The sequence below is a fragment of the Alligator sinensis genome, unplaced genomic scaffold (genome assembly GCF_000455745.1).
Source record: "Alligator sinensis unplaced genomic scaffold, ASM45574v1 scaffold832_1, whole genome shotgun sequence".
Lineage (NCBI taxonomy): Eukaryota > Metazoa > Chordata > Crocodylia > Alligatoridae > Alligator > Alligator sinensis.
The window spans coordinates 651,606-668,855 of record NW_005842057.1 but is presented as its reverse complement, the minus strand read 5'-3'; the positions used below and the strand labels follow the sequence as shown (position 1 = coordinate 668,855).

Below are 17,250 nucleotides of genomic sequence, written 5' to 3'. Positions count from 1 at the left end.
GGTAACATGGATCAAGAGAAACCTTCCCTGGAATGTTGTAAATGTTCGTGAAACCACCAAGTGAGAGCCTATGACCTGTGTGTTATTAAGTTAGATTTGATAGACCTGCTAATAAGAAATGATTTACAGGCAATTTCAAGTGATGGCTACAGACAGAATAATGAACGTTTTGATAAATAATGTTTTACGGCAAGATCAAGGTTTTTTATTCATTTTTGCCAATATGTGCGAAGAATATTACATGTATGTACTTTATTATTGTAATGCCTAGCTTTTATAATTAAGCATACAAAGATCAAGAAATATAAAAAATTAAGTTGAAAACACAGCTTTAATTCCTCCCTCTTACCACTGCATTACAATAGGGGTAGCCAACCTGTGGCATGTGTCACAAGCAGCATGGAAAAGCTGTGTGTGTAGCATCTGGCAGGTCAGGGAGGTTAGGGGGTTTTCTCCTTGTTAGGGGTCTACATGTGTGCTACTTCACAGTTACTAATTATGAGTAAATTTGCTACTTGCATTTGCAAGTAACACATTTATTCACAATTAGAGCCAATTACTGTTGTGGTGGCTGTACCTTGTACACATGGACCTGTACTGCTCAGTAATTAACTCTACTGTGTGGTAAATAAAGCATCTCATGCAGATGTGCCCAGACTGAACCCGTACCTTCTCTAAACTGGATCTAACACTAACAGCAATCATCATTTGAGAAGCTTAATGTTCAGAATGTAACAAGGCCCTTAGGCTGGTAAGATGCTAATGAAACTGATTTTAATGGAAACTATTTTTACATTTTGAATAAAAACTTTGCAATTAATGCGATCAGTCTTAGCTTTCTATTCAATCAATTTCCTATTAGTATATCTCATAGGGTTGATAGCTCAAATCCCAAAAACAACTTCATATCCTTAGAAAGAAATAGTAACGAATAATCTACACTCAATGCTAAGATTCAACAAAAACCTCAGTTCATAATGACGTGCAAACAGCTCCCTAGATTAAAAAAAGAAAAGAAATGAAATGCCTCCTATCTACTACTTGATTCTCCATTCTTCTGAAATAAAGCTTCACCAGCTTTTTTCTTTTGTATAGCATAACAGCACAGTGGTCATATAAACTGGGCATACATGCCAAATACTGGATATTTGGCACAAAAAACATTGCCACCCAATTATTTTCACACTCAATTCAAATTTAGGTGAATACCCTCCAACCCCAACAGGAAGTGCAAACTCAGCAGATGCACATCACTGTACTTTTCAACCAGTCAAAGATTGTTGCACAAGAGTCAGTCAGTCTAGCTTACATAACACAGTAAAACAAGCACCAGGATCATGTCTAATATCAAATCAATGTACCATGGATAGTCAGTGATGCCCTTATTATTTATAACATCAGAAAAGAAGGTCCTGATTTAGCCTGAGTCATCAAAATTAGCTGGATAATGCCACAGGCATAATCCCATTTGTCAGGCTGCTTATTTCATTATAAACATTCTCACAATAAAACAAGAATGAAGAAGGATGAGACATTTTGTTTTGGTCTGGCATCAAGCCTGAAATGCAAGAGATGACACTTCAAAGAAAAGCTCTTGCAAATTTCTAATTATACTTTTAAAATCCTACTCATAAAACTCCTTCTCATCCTACTCATCCTTCTCATACCTTAAAAATCCTACTCATCTTCTGAAATGGAGTGTTTCCTTCAAAAACATGAATCTCATCCTTTCTGCTTGGGTAATAAAACTCCCAAGATGTAATGTAGCCTTCAACACGCATGTCAGCAATTCTTCTTCTGTAATGGCCCTAAACCTCTTAGCATTTTCTATCTTCCTTTTTTTTTCATGGTTTACCATCCCCATATGCAAGTGTAGCAAATTATATCCTGGACTTGATTTTTGTCAGTCTAGATATTAATAAAGTGAACAAAAGAAATACCTTATAATACTGGACTGGGTGTCTTCTCCTAATTTCTGTCCCCAAAATCATAATACTTTCTGTCCAGCAGTGAAAAACATGATATGATCTTCCCCTAAAAAGCTCATAGAAAAAGGCCATTCCCAAAATAAGCTTTTCAATAACCACACCCCACCAAACAGGAATGAAAACACTAGTTTAGTAGGTTACAAAGACTTAAGAATTAACCATAAATGCACTGGGAACTGAAGTCCCCATTCTTTTCCTAATTTCTTTAGATGTCTCTGGTGACCAGGGAAGTAGGAAGAAAGTAAACATAAGTATTGGTGGAAGAAAAGAGGAGCAGATATTGAGAGAGACTCCAACACAAGGAGTTCTTCTGAAATAAAGACCCACAGATTGAAAGGAAAGAAGATGGGATTATTGGTAGGATTTTCAAAATTTTCTCTCCCAGATGCTTTTGATAATCCAACCCTATATTTTCACTACCCATCAAAAAGTTATTAAAAATGAAAAAGTGTGAGAGAGAGAGAATGAGAGCAAGAGAAGCCTGTGTTAACAGATTGTTAGGGTTGCACGTATTCTTAAATAGAGGATAATATTTTTCAGCAGAGACCATGAGCCATTCATTACACAGGTATGCTCTATGGGGATAGATTAGGGATACATAATGAATGAGTCTGTAGCATTTCTTCCTTCATAGCTACTTGTCCCAGGCCTAGTATCCTTGTTTAAGCAGTCTTCTTCCAGGCTCCTTCTACTGGATTCTTTGGCCAGACAGCAACAGGTTCCCCTCTTTGTCTTATTCTCCCACACTAGTCTAGTTCAACCTTTAGCTCTCAATCTAAAATTTCCTCCCCAGGCTTCCTGCCTCAATCTCCTCCTTCAGGCTCTGCACCTTCCCCCATTTCAATTTCTCAGGCTTCTTCATGTCAGTCAAGTTGCTCCCTCCTCATTCTGGCTGAACAACAACAGCAGAGGCATTGTGAAAACAGGAGATGCAACCTCCCTGGTTGCTTAGGGAAAGTCCCAAATTCTTCAAGCTCAAGGTTCTGTCAGTATGGACAACATTTTTGTCCCTGATCCAAAGTATGCCCCTGATCAAAAAGACTCTAATTTGAGCTGGTTCAAAATTTCCCAGAAGAACATTTTCCCATCATAAAATGTCAGTTCATCTCAACCAATGTACTGAAGTACACTTTTATGTCAGGATTCTTATGGAAAACTACCTTGCTTCTTGCCAGCTGCCCTACCGTGAATTCCAGGTTCCTGACTTTTTGGCAGCCTGAAGAGGACTGCTTGAGAGGTAGCAGCCCTTGCTCCTGAGCTCGTACCTTTGTGGCCTGCTTAAGAGACTGAACTTCCAGGGCTTCCAGGCTCTGGGACAGTTCAGCTCACCGGGCCAAGACTCCCAAGGCCAGGGCTCCTAGGGCTTCTAAACTCCTCACAGCACAGCAACTGTTGCCTCAGAGTTAGGTTTCCTACCTTCCTGGCTCCTCAGCAGACTGGATATCCAAAGAGCTCCAGTTCTTAGGCCAAGGTGGCCTAGCAGTCCTGCCTCTGTAGAGTCTTGGAAAAACTTCAAAAAGGTCCAAATGAAATGTCATTTTCACTTTTTCTCAATTACATTGCAGAATCCCTATTGCATGGGAAATATCAACATTTCATTTTTCATTCCATTTGGGAACAAAATTTTATTTTGAAATTCTGCAGCTTCCCACAAAAGTGTAATTCCAGTTTCTCAACAGTTCTAGCGGTAAGAATGTATTTAACATAATAACAAAATATCTTTTTCTTTTACCCTTCCCTTAGAAATGGCTAACCAGTCTTTGCTGAATTTTTTTTTTTAATTCTATCTGAAACTATGTCCACCTTGGAAAATTTTAGTCCAAAAGATGCAGGTGAAAAAGTTATGAGCAACTAAAAAACAAGTCACAGTGGATGTATTAGACAATTTTATCAATAATATTTCTATCAGTTCCATTCAAGAATCAATTCAAACAGACAGACATCATTATCTGTTATCTGTGTAGGGTAAACGTGATTCTTTTTTAATAATGCAAAAAAATCCTTGGGCACTTATACATGTAATGACAGCATAGAGCGGGGGTTGTTAACTGGGGTACATGTACCCCCAGGGGTACTTAGAAAGGCCCAGGGGGTATGTACAAGCAGGCGAGAATGGAGCACCACCACCCACCATCTTGTGCTGCTGCCTCCCAGGAGCAGGGCCAGGGTGAGGCAAGGGCAGCAGCGCCTCTGCAGGCCATACAGGCACTGACTGGCTGGCTGGATGCAGGGAAGTTGGGGGGGAAGCTCGCATGCAGTGGCCGCTACCACCACCCAGCACCGCCATGCGCCACTTCCCCGCTCCATGTTCGGCCACGTGCCACCCGCTGCCTCCACTCCGTGTCTGGCCGCCAGGGATACACTTACCAAAAAAAAAAAAAAAGTTGAAAACCCTGCCATAGAGGCTAAAATAATAACGAGACACTATTTAAATATCAAATACATACTTATAGTTTAATTATATCTTTTTTGTGCTTGTTTTTAAAATAAACCTTGCCTTATTACACATTTAGGGTTTTTGGGTTTTTTTTCCTATTTCCAAACTAATCCTTATTTATGTGAATATGTTTCCTATTAGTCACTCTTTGCCAAATACTTTGGACAGAAAAATTTCAACATCAGAATTTTACTCAAACTTAGATTAGCCTATATATTATCTGAAGCAGGAAACTATTTGCTTACATCACAGCAATGGTTCTACTATGTGAATGGATGACTGAAATATCATAAAAAGAACACCAAGAATTAATTCATTCTCAGTTTTAAAAAGTGAATACAATCAAAGTATTTCTTCTGCATGTGAATCTAGACAGAAGGTAGGGAAGGGTGGGTGGAAACTTAGGGCCCTGCTACATGTTTAAATAAAAGCTGGATAGAAAATTGCTATAGAGTTGTTGAATCCAGCTGGGATTCAAATCCTTGGAACTGCTTTTGACAACTCTGATACATTTTTTATGTCCACCCTTTATAAATGACATTCTGGTTACTTTGTTTTGTAGAATCTGCTTCTTTTCACTATGCTATTGTAAATGGAATCACGGATTGGATACTACACACCTACATTAAATAATAAAGTATATTACACTGTAGTCTATATTATGTAGGTAAGCATTCAAGAGTAAAATTGCTGCTTTACTGGTGTCTTCTTATAAAAAGAAATATTGCGGAAAGGGGAAAAATGATTTGTATCCATTAATTTCCTCTTACCTAATGGGAGCTTTAGAAATGATGGAGCTTCCCTGAGGTACTGAACAGTGATGGTAACTTCATCGCCAGCATTCCTCAGTAGATGTACCTGTCAGTATGACAAATAATAGGTACTTTACCAAAGAACAGGCCACAGAAAGCAAAGTAGTCTACAACAAAACCTACATCTCTGTTGATCTGTTAGAAATCCAATACTAATGATTATTATTGAAATGAAAAATATCTTGAGGGTCAAATCACACCAGCAAATGATGAAAGCAGGTATACACATCATTATTAGACATCTAAGAAGTTAAAAGTCAATGAATGCCCTGAGTTTATATAAAGACTGAATACAATATCTGAATTATTTTATGCTATACACCTGTCACAGGATGGTGACTAACGTGTATATATATTTCATACTATATAAAATGATCAAAAATGGTTATTACATTATTTCTCTCTCTCAACTGATAAGAATTGGTAGCAGGCTCTTGTTTTTCCTGGCTATCCAGAGCAATTCAGCTTAGCTAACAATATAGAAGAGACTAATTTTAAATATATATTGAACTAAATTAATAAAAAAAGGTGTGATCCCTCTAGCCTTTTAGTATACTAAAGAAGGAATTTTTGCTCAGATACTCAGAAAAAGGGACCTATGGTGGATCTAAACTTCTCTTAAGGGGGGAGACTGTATTTCCTGGTTACAGATCCTGGAGGTTCCAAGGGAATATAGCATAAATGGTACTGAAGTTGCTTGTACATGGCTAAAACTATCTATATGTTTTTTATTTCTTTCTTCCACATTTAATAGCAGTAATCTACAGGGGTGACATAGGGGCTTAATCTTTTGTGCTAGAAAAGGGAGCTGGCAGCTCCAAAGTGATCATACTGATGGAAGAAAACCATTAGTATGTAGTTCCAGAGCCTAGTGAAGGAAGGAAGGGGGACTGAGGCTAATGCAAGAACCACTGGCATTATTTGTATTGAGAGGACTCTTTGCCCAGTAAACATTTTAACATTCATTCTTTAGTTTCTTTATTCAGATTTCTCAGCAACTGATGATTATGACCATATTTACTCAAATAGAAAATGACCCTGGTTGTAAGATTATTCCCCAATAATTAGGTTCTATATATGAAAACAAATTATAAATTTGTTACAATTTTCCAGGTATACAATCTAATTTTTGGAGGTTTGCCTTCAATTTGTCCTTCTCCTACTGCAAAAGCAAGGAAAGTAAATCTAGGGGGTCAGGTAGTGCCTCACCCCAACTTTTTTTTCCCTGGTAGCCCCTTCCCCCTCTCCTTGCTCTCAAGCCGTGTTCTCCCTGAGTACACAGAATTGAGGAACACATTTGAAAATAACAGCCTTGAAATGAAACATGACTGTAGCCATTTGCATATAGCACCCATAAACTTAGCTCATCCAGAATTGATGTATGTTACATGTTTCTGAAACTGGTGCAAGCTTTATCATATGTACTCCATAAACACACTTTTTAGCAGCACTTTGACACCTACTTATTATATGTAGAACAAGCCATGTAATAGATTGGTCCAAAGCCAAAGATTATGATTTACCACATAGTTCATTGGGCTGGCCCCCACCAGAGCGAATCCTCAAGGGCATTTCAAGTCATAGTGACCCCACAGCTCAGCACTGCTCAGTATGGATGTGTACTCTAGATCCCGCACACAAAGGATCCATGTGCTACTTAGCCTCCCACTCATGACTAGGAGTAGATGTTCTTGTCTTGAATCCTAGGATCCTCCAAAAAATGTTTACTCAGATAAGGGGAAGGGCAATATGGTCTAGCTTTACCTCATGGAGGGTTGGGCCATACTAATCATATGCACCAGGCTGAGAGAGGAGGCAATGGAAGGATTTTGAGTGAACTGCTTGGGACCTTATTTAGTGATATTTTCCAGGCATTTAAGGCTGGTGAAAAAACAGGAATTACTGGAAAAGGGAAAAAAAAAAAAACACAGCTCAGATGTGGGAGTAAAACATATGCAAAATAATGGCTCCCCAAAAAAGTGAGAGGTGGATTGGGGGGGAGGGGGTGTACTTAATAGGCACTACCCTATGTCTTATTCAGCTGGGCTGTACTAACCTATCTTTCCCCAACAGTGGCACAGCTTCTTGGCCACCTTTGGCTAGGATCAAGTGCAGTGCTCAGATGGAGGCCCCAGTATACTGCCTGGATTGATGCCAGAAGCTCTGGGGGGACAGTGACAGAGTACTGGGATGGAGAAGAAGGAGGAGTTCTCAGAGCCTAGAAGAGCATCAGTGGTGGTCTTGGAGAGGGGAGTAACAGTTCTGGATGGGAAAGTGGACCAAGGGATGAGAAACGAATCAGATAGTGGAAGCCATGATCCAGCGTCTGATGGAAGATGGACAAAGGTGAGGAAGAAAGGATGAAAGAAGGTAGGAAAGAAAAGTGCGTTGGGTTTGGTGGTGTTGGAGGAAGCTTTATTGAAAAAAGCAATGAGGAAAGAGTCCAGTCAGCAGGGAGAACAGGAGAAGAGGAGAGGAGGTCAGGAGGGAGAAATGAGGAAAGAAGCAGTGATTGAAGGGAAGAGGAAGACTGGTGGGAGGAATAAACCAGATCTACAAAGAGAAAGAAGATAGGAGGAAGGAAGAGTTGGAGCACCAGGCAGGTAATCTACACCTGAGAGTAAGAGCAGTAGTAACAGGGGAAGGAGAACAGAGAAGTCAGACAATGAATAGATATGAATTTATAGATTTTTATTTTAAAGTTTTGGATGTTAAAGTGGAACATTTGAATAGCCTGGCCACCTGTCCTAACTGGAAGTCTTGGGACATTTCATACTGGAGCTAAGAAGGTTAGGATTATTTTTTGGAAGATGTATGCAGGAATAGGTGAGAGAGGAGAACTGAAGTGGATACGTTTTACTGTAGGAGAAAAGACAAAAAAAAAGGACAATAATTATTTGAATGTACACAACCATGCTTGAGATGGGAGAGAGAGAGAAATGGCTGTAGAATTATATACCAAAAGTTATGTATGTTGAGAAGATATATGATAAATATGGTATATGAATTTTCTGGAGAGCCTGGGTGCTAATGGGGATGGAAGAAAGGAGTCCTGGAAGAATAATACACCTTCTGGCAGTAATCCAAGTAGGGCCACACAAAGCATTTACAATGTATTTCAGACAGCCTGAGCTCTGTAGCAAGTGTGGGCAGGAAGGATACTTGCCTGCATACTGCCAGTCTACAATATTCTACTGATGTGAAGGGAAAGGGTACAGGACAGTGCAGTGCCAAGAAATACTGAAGTGTGTTATTTGTGGGGAAAAAGGACACGTACAGTGCCAATGCCTGTGTTCCTTCTCAAATAAAGCTAGATCTACAGGGGAGCAGCAGAGACAGGAAAAGAAAAGTGGAGAAGATAATGTTCAGCTGGAATTCATGACAGTGGAGGAGACACCACAAGAAGGAAGAGCCAGGGAGGAAGAGAGGAGTGAAATTTCAGTAGGCTAAGTGGAGCAGCTAGCAACAGAGGAGGGAAAAGAAGGCAACATACATGGAACAAGTGACTTTGATACATAGGAGAGAGAAGGAAAAGAGGAGAGAATGATACAGGAAGAAGGAGGAGAGAGGATTTGGCTAAAGAGAAAGAAGAAGAGTGCCAAATTGGGAAAAGAAATAAATCACATGCTATCAAGCTTAGAAAGAAGGTGGACAAAGAGAGAGGGAGGGAGGGGGATTGGTTGACAAAAGCTCATTGGACCAAATGTGGTCTGGGTCTAATGCAGAGTGGAAAGGGGTGGGGGGGGAACAGAAAGGGATGGGAGAGGAGAAAGGGAAACCTTTTTTAAATGGTAAAGCAAATAAAACAACTGGTAATGACTACTATGGAGATGAGACCAGAGGGAGGATTAGACCCAGTGGCATCAAGCCACAGCATAGAAGACTCAAAGTGATAGAGATGGGAAATGTAAATGGACAAGCATGACTTTGTATATTGCATTTATAAATGTCAGAAGTGTGTTATTGAGGAAGAGGTGGGATAAGATTATGCCAATATTGAGTGGGGTCAAAACAAACATAATATGTTTGCAGGAGTGTGGAATCCCATGGGAAAGGGATTACAAGGGTTTTGTAAAGAGTTGAGGATAGGGACCATTGTGCTGGGTGGGGAAGGTTGTAAACTAAGGGATTTTGTTCAAGAGTGAGAAAGTGGAAGTGTGGTAAGTGCAAGTGATTGTGGAAGGGAGACTGAAATGGATGGTGATGGAGTATGAAAAGAAAGTCTTGGAAATTTTTACTAAGGAAAAAGAAGAAGGAAAGAAATTGGAGGTGCATGTAGGTGGAGGTAAGTAGCAAATTTCAGTGGGGGATTTTAACTGCATTATCAAGAGGGGTATAGGAGAGGGGAGGGAGGATAACGTATCAATGAAGAGGGTATTCAATCATACTGAGGACTATGGTGAAGTGTCAGCAGCAAAATTAAATAAGATGAAAAGTACATTGATGGGTGTGGGGAATTGGGAGAATTTACAGAAGTTCAGGCTATGGAGGGTAGAGGGTGTAATCAAGATTTTGGGAATGCCAGTGGACACCAAAGGAAAAAGAACACAGGCATGGGAGAAGTCAGAGGTAAGAATGATACAGATATTGGGGCCATGGAGTGGTAGAATGTTATCTTTCAAAGGTAAAGTGGTTACAGTAAAAACTGTACTTTTGCTGATCATCCTTTACATGGGAGTGCTGTATCCACCATCATGGGAACAGATAAGGAGGGGACAGAGTCAGATATACATTTTGGGAGGGGTAAAAGAAGGTGTAGCCAGAATGGAACTATACAAATTCAGGTAATTAGAAGATTGGGGAATGCCAGATTTGGAAAGCCTTGTGTATACTTGTTTTATAAGTATGTTCTGTAAAGAGACAATGAAGGGGGTGGGGAACACTACATATTTCTATTATTGCCTTGCAGGAAGAATGTTAAGGAGAATGGGGGAGACTGGAAAAAGCCATGGGTATGGCAGCCACCAGCCCACTATGCAAAGATGGAGAGCTTTGTATGGGTAAATAAACTTGAGGGATTGGGATAAAATTGCTTGAAAGACCATAAGAAGGTGATTAATGTGATAAGAAAGGTAAAAATAGGTAGGGATCTGACAGATGGACAAATGGCAAATGTGTGGAAAGACGTGACAGGATAACTTGAAAGGAGAACTTACAGATATCATATGGATGATAATATGAAATATTCTTCCTGTGAGGGGCATTCAGCATAAATGGTGTTAAGTAAGATTGGCAGTATAAATGAGAGAGGGATGTGGGGCTGAAGAATCTGTACTGCATGTATTTTTGGACTACCCTTTTGCATAAGGTGTATGGAAAGGGGTGCATCATTTTCTGGGAGAATCAATTTGAACTGTGACTTAAGATATGAAACTAAGTTGTATGGGTTAATGCCCCAAAGGACTGCAGATATGGAGACTGAGAGCCATACTACTTTGTGCAACAGTAGAACCGTGGAAAGTCAGAAACCTCCTGTTGGTTGAGGGACTGGCTTTTACCAGGGCTAAGTACAGACAGTCAAAAAGCCTGAGGATGAATCTATTCAATCTTCGCAGGTTAGTCTAAGATATGCAGATTGAATCCATATACAAGTGAACAGACATTCGCTTTTGATTCTGGAAATGCAGTCACATGCCTGCAGTGGCCCAGGCCAGAAGCTGGATGGTGCTAGAGCATGCCACCGGCTGGAGCAGACAACTTGGGCCAAAGCTAGTGTACCCACCCTGTGAGAGGGAGGTTTTCAGTGGAGGTGTAAAGCATTCTGGGATGCTGGGGGACTGTGAGTTAACTTGAATTTGGAGGGGATCTGGGACAGAAGTTCAATAAACTGATGTACCCTAAATTAGTGAAGTCTGATGCTACATCCATCCAGGTTTATCTTAAAATGGTTTTGGCCATTTTGAAAGTGGTTTATATCCACTGAACTTCCAGACTAGGGACAGAAATTACACATAAAGTGGTTTAAACCTGTAAAAGAAGTTCAGTGCACATAAATCAGTTTCAAAATGTCTACAACTGGTTTAAGACAAACCTTGTCGAATGCAGTATCAGGCTTAACTGATTTAAGTCAAACCAGTTTATGAAACTTCGGTTCCAGACCCCTTCTTGGTTTAATTTAAATCACAGTCCCCCAGCATCCTAGCATGCTTTCCAGCCCTGGGCTGGGCTGTGAGATCTGCTCCAGAGAGCAGGGCTGGCCCTGCCCCTCTGTTCCCTAGCTGGAGCAATGAAAGCTGTCTCACTGGCCAGCTCACTGCCTCCACCCCTGTCCAGACAAACCCCACCTGGGGTCTAGGGCCAGGGAGAGGGGTTAAACTCACCTTCCACCAAGTACAAAGCTGCCTTGCCCTGCTAAAGTTAGTCCTGGTTGTGACTGTGGACTACAAATCCCAGTGGCACCTGGAAACAGGAAAAGGAAGTGGTAAGCAACCCCATAAAGTCCTGCTGCTCTCCTTCTGAGATACCTCAGGAGGTTGGGGGGATGGGGGTAGCAGGAAGAGTAAATAAACACCCCCCCCAGGCTGTGTTTATAATTTTCAGTTTATAGTTTTTCAGAGAGAGAACTATTCTTATTTAAGCTTTTATTAATTCAATGTTACTACCTCCCCTGCCCAGGCAGAGCACAGGTTGAGGCCTAGCCATGCCCCCTCTGCTCCAGCAGGGAGGTGGGGGAAAGCCTTGGAGTGGATGGCAGGCATGCTCTAGTGCCCCCTATCTTCTGGCTTGAGCCACTGCAGGCATGTGGCTGTATTTCCTGAATCAAAAGTGAATGTGTGTTCATTTGCTTATCAGTTCAATCTCTTCAGCTTAGAATCATTGAATCATAGAAAGTTAGAGTTGGAAGGGACCTCAGGAGGTCATGTAGTCCAACCCCCTGCTCAGAGCAGGACCAGCCCCAGCTAGATAATCTCAGCCAAAGCTTTGTCTAGCTGGGTTTTGAAAACCTCCAAGGATGGATCTTCCACCACCTCTCTGGGTAAACTCTTCCAGTGTTTTACTACCCTACTAGTAAGAAAATTCTTTCTAATACCTAACTAAACTTCCCTTGCTGCAACTTGACATTGTGGCTCCTTGTTCTGTCATCTGCCACCACTGAGAACAGTCTAGCTCCATCCTCTTTCAAACCCCCCTTTAGGTAGTTGAAGGTTGCTATTAAGCCTCCTCTTAGTCTCTTCTTCTCTAAACTAAATAAGCCCAGTTCCCTCAATCTTTCCTCATAAGCTTAGACTAATCTGCAAAGACTGAATCACTTCAGCCTGGCTTGGGGGTGGCTCATGAGAAGTTACTGTGTTAGTGGTAAAAAGGGGTATAAGAAGAACAAGGTATCATTGTAGGGGTGGTGGTCAAGTTTTGTGTTCATGTAGTTTCTTTTAGTTATTTTGTAATAAAAAATAACAGTTTCCCATCAGCATGTTTGCCCAATGCAGACCATGTGTTTTACAATCATACTGAATGTTGGCTACATTTAATCAATGTCATAGTTGGCTTCCATTGCTGAGCATATGCTGCTTTTGGCAGCAGTTTAATGACAGACCATGCATTTAGTGAGGTTTCCTTGTATGCGATTATAAGACAAGGGACTTTTCCCCATATGCCAAATGGGGGGAAACCACCTCATCTTGCATTCAAGTCAATACAGTATTATTTTTAATTATAAATCTGTAATAATTCGCATGCCTCATATTGTTTACCGTTACCTAAATCAAGATTCATTGTTTCAGTAATTCCAGCAATACAATTTGCTTAAACTCCACCTCTGAGCCTGATTCATTCTCCTAAGTCCAAAACTGACCCACCCGGCCTTGTTTCATAAGCTAAATTGAGCACATCTAAGGAAGCTTTTTCCATTCACGTTATCAGAGAGGGGAAAAAAAAGTATGGCAGCTCAAAACTTCAGCAAGTGGAAAGTCATTATTAATCCATCCTTCCCACTCACTAAGGATCTGAGACGAAAGAAATGTGAACAAAGCAAAATGCACAATTCCTTAAAACAGAATGTTTTATGACTGTAGATCAGCTACTTTGTAAGAAGTGTTGGCAAATTCATAAAAATTCACAGTAATGGTGCTCTGACTTTTAGGCACGGCAAGTTTTAGGAAGCAATGTTGTATTAATTAGGTCTAATTAGTACTACTGACTGTGTCCAGTGTCAGAGATTCTATAATGCTACATAGCAGAAGCTCTCATTAAATGGTATTGGATTGTATCACAATCATTAATGGATTTTATTCCAACATCATGGCTGTAAGCATTATTCAAACTGTAGTGGCATGGATGTCTATATTAAATTACTTGCCTGAGAAAAGGCTGACTGATAATTCAGTCCAGATCTTCTTTGCCACTGTGGCCAGTGCTTTCTTTGCAATGCAGTCCTATTAATATATTTATAAGGTGACACTTCATACATGAAATGTTAAATTTTAGTAAGAGTTGAGGTTAATTTTCCTCAACTTAGTTCTGTTTTGGAAAACGCTAGATACATTGGAGCTGAAAACATAATACGGGCACCTCATTTTACAGGCCAGTCTATTTGAGGAAATACACTTACGATACAGGTGGAGGAAATGGGCAGTAAAGTCTCGTACATTTTTAAATGAGTCATTATTTATTTTCCTTATTCATCTCAGGCTGATGAATGTGGCTTCCTGAACTTCATTAATATCCACATTAGGATTGAAACAAATTGATGCACTCTTCCCAGACCAGTCACATCACCTAATCAGTGTGCACTATTTAGGTTATTCTGCAGGTTAATGAAGCCTTCAAAGCCACATCTGATGTTTATAAATTTGGCAAATACATTTTCTAAGATAAAAGGAGTACATCAAGTGCCTGCTCCATTCCAAAGGTGGAATGACAGAGATTTGAACTCATTAACCAAGATGGTAGAATATGTAGAAATTGCTTATTAGTGGCTTTATAAAGTTTAACAGTGAATTATATTATAGTGACTATATTAATGAGTTAACAATTGATATTAAAAACCAACTGATGCAGTTCAGTCCCCAAGTTTTTTACTATGCGCAATTAAAAAAAAATGATACACAGTAGAAAAATAAATGAAATTGCCTAATTTTCCTTTCATCCATGTAAGGATTAACAAACATATAGTTTCATGGAGTAAATCCTCAGGCAAAGTATGCAGCACTATTACCTACCCTCTTGAGCAAGTCGACTCTACCTGCAACAGACCATAACACTAAACAGATGGGGAAATTTAGTCTTTTATCAATAGGGCAAATATTGCCATGGTCTCCATTTACTTCTAAACTCATTGTCTGTTGTTTGGCATCTAAGTACTATGCTTTTCAAACCAATGGATTCTGATATACCAATTAAAATGTTTTGCTAATCAGTAGGTGGCCTTGAGACTATGAAGAGTGCTGGATAGAGCAGCACAACAACGAGCAAAAATTCAGAGGATGAGTGGGACCCCAGCAGACATTCCCAGAAGAAGAAAAGGGAAAGGAAAATAAAAGGCCCTTCATACCTTCACAGCAAGGAAATCACATAGGGTGCCTATACACTTGCATTGAGGCTGCTCCGATGTGCTGTAATTACTACACTCCAGCAGACTCCAGCATCATGTGCATCAGCATCCCCATGCTGAAAATGGCAATGGGGGCTCTTTAACTAAAGCTCATTAGGTGAGCTTTAGTTAAAGTGCCCCCACCACCATTTTTCAGTGTGGGGATGTTGATACATGTGACACTCTGGGTGCTTTAATTAGAGTGGCTCTTGGAACTGCTCTAATGAAAGCGCCCCCCGGTGCACACCTCCTGGAGCATGTGTATAAATGCCCATAGTCAGACATTGGGACATGGTGATTACTAGGAGTTCAGAAGAGAGGAGGAGTGTAGGTCTTTGGTGCAGATGGCTCTTGTCCTCTGTGATAATACTGCATGTCATGTGGTGTAGCTATGTAATACAATTATTGTAACAACACTGAATAGTTAATTAAATAAACCACGCACCAAATCTGGTACCAAACAAATGTCTTGCTGTGCTAAGAATGCGCTTCTTCAGTTGAGATCTACATGTGTTTTCTAAAAGTAGGGTGATCATATGGACTATAGGAAATCCAGGACACTGCTCCCCACCTGCTCCCCCAAGACAGAGGTGCTGGTCCAGGCAGAGGTGGAGGATGAGCAGTAGGGTGCTCTAGGCAGGTGGGTAGCAGCAGTCCCTGCCAAACTGCCTGTATGGCTCACCACACCACTCCACCTCCCCTCATGCCCCTGTGAGTCTCCCTTAGCCCGATGCATGAACCATCTCACCTGGCGTGAGGTTGTCTGGCACCCCTTGGCTCCCTGCTGCAGCATCTGGAAGGAGGCATGGAAAGGCGCATGGAATAGGGGGTGAGGGGGGTGCAGGGCTCCATGCAGCCTAGGCATACAGCACCCCCACAGCCAGCAAGGCCAGTCATAGGGCTCTGCCTCCCCCCACACCCATCCTGTACAGGTAGTGCCTGGAGCAGCAGAGCAGCAGAAGCTGGAGCAGCATATGGATGAGCACCTGGAGCACCTGGAGCAGCAAAAGCTGCAGGTGGAAAGTCTCTTGCTGTTCCTGCAGCTACCAATTGGCCTAGCCTGGCCTGGCTGGGGTTGTAGTCCCAGGAAGAGCCCCAGAGCCCATGGTGCTTGTACACATGACAGTTGTCATGATGTACAAGTGACAAAAATGTCATTCGTGTGGCTTAACAGTGTCACACATTACACATGCACCAGTTTGGGGCACTCGTAGAGCTGTAGTTTAGTTTGCTACGATGCATTGTAGTTGTCAGCTTGCCCCATGGCCACAGGAGAGTCAGGCAGGCTCCATTGGGGAGGGACCCCCCCCCCCAAAGATTGGGCTCCTCACCATTTCTGTCTTTGGTTGGGAGAGAGGTGCCGGAGCACTGCTGCCATGGGGCCAAGGGCAGGGGCCCCCCGTAGCTCAGGGTCTGCTCAGCCCACCAGCAGCTCACCACCCAGTAAGCTCTCAAAAGGGGGGGGGGGGGGGTGTGTGGGGGTTGTGGGGGAGGATTGGGCCCCTTGCCATAATGTAATGGAAAAATTTAAATGGTAGGTTTCAATTAAAAACCCACTGTTTCAATTTAGGAGGCACAGGATAAAACCCTGAGGACTAGACCTCATCACATGTACAAGCACACCCAGAGCCCAGGTCTCTGCCAGCAGCTGGCAGTAGGGGAGGAAGGACCCCTGCTCCCCACAGGGGAAGAGTCCAAGCTGCCATGCCTGGACACACACACACACACACACAGCAGCACCCCCCTTCTCACCCCTTCCCTCCCCCCAATCCCCACTAACCTGGAACTTTTGCTTCAAGTTTCCCCAAAAAGCTGGGGTGCCAGGACAGCCTATGACATCTGTGACTGTCCCAGCCAAACCAGGACTTGTAGTCACCCTATGTAAAAGCATAGCCATCCTGACGTAAGCCAACAGCCATGTTTATTCTTTGATTCTGAACTAAGATGGAAGAGTTCTGTTTCCTCAGTCAGAAACACAGATAAACACACTTTCTGATGTAACTGATTTCTGCTCCAAATATACACAAAGAAATGTGGTTATCCTTACAGAAGGAATATTCAGGTGTCTTAGCCTTAGTGACTTGATGTACTTGCATTCAAGAGATGAGAGAACAAACCACAGAAGATGCATCTATGATGCGCTAGTGGAAGGTACACAGATAGTCTGGTGATGAACTCAAAATAAACTATATACGACAGAACAAAATAGAAAACTAGAACTGGTATGAGAACAAAGACAGCCCTGGGCCCTGCATCCCCCAGAAAAAGAGTTGTAATATTTAAATTTAAAATTAAAAAATGCCACACTAGTGCAACTAAAAATATTAGGATTGCATCATTCGTAGGAAATGCTGAAGAAGGGAACAGTATGGAACACCACATACCAAGGAGCAGAAAATCAATTTTAGCATCCACAAGAAGAAATTAATGGTGCAGAACATCATTAAATAATGCATGCTTTGCTTTTAGCACAAATCCAACAGA

General features: G+C 41.5%; 1 protein-coding gene across 1 annotated transcript in view; it reads right to left on the bottom strand.

The window, feature by feature from the left end:
* SNTG2 (syntrophin gamma 2) overlaps positions 1-17,250 on the bottom strand; it is a 462,462-nt gene that overhangs the window by 207,344 nt on the left and 237,868 nt on the right. Inside the window, exon 9 of the mRNA XM_025203382.1 lies at positions 5,196-5,283. Within this exon, the coding sequence (XP_025059167.1) occupies positions 5,196-5,283 (88 nt within the window). The remainder of the gene's footprint in view (positions 1-5,195; positions 5,284-17,250) is intronic.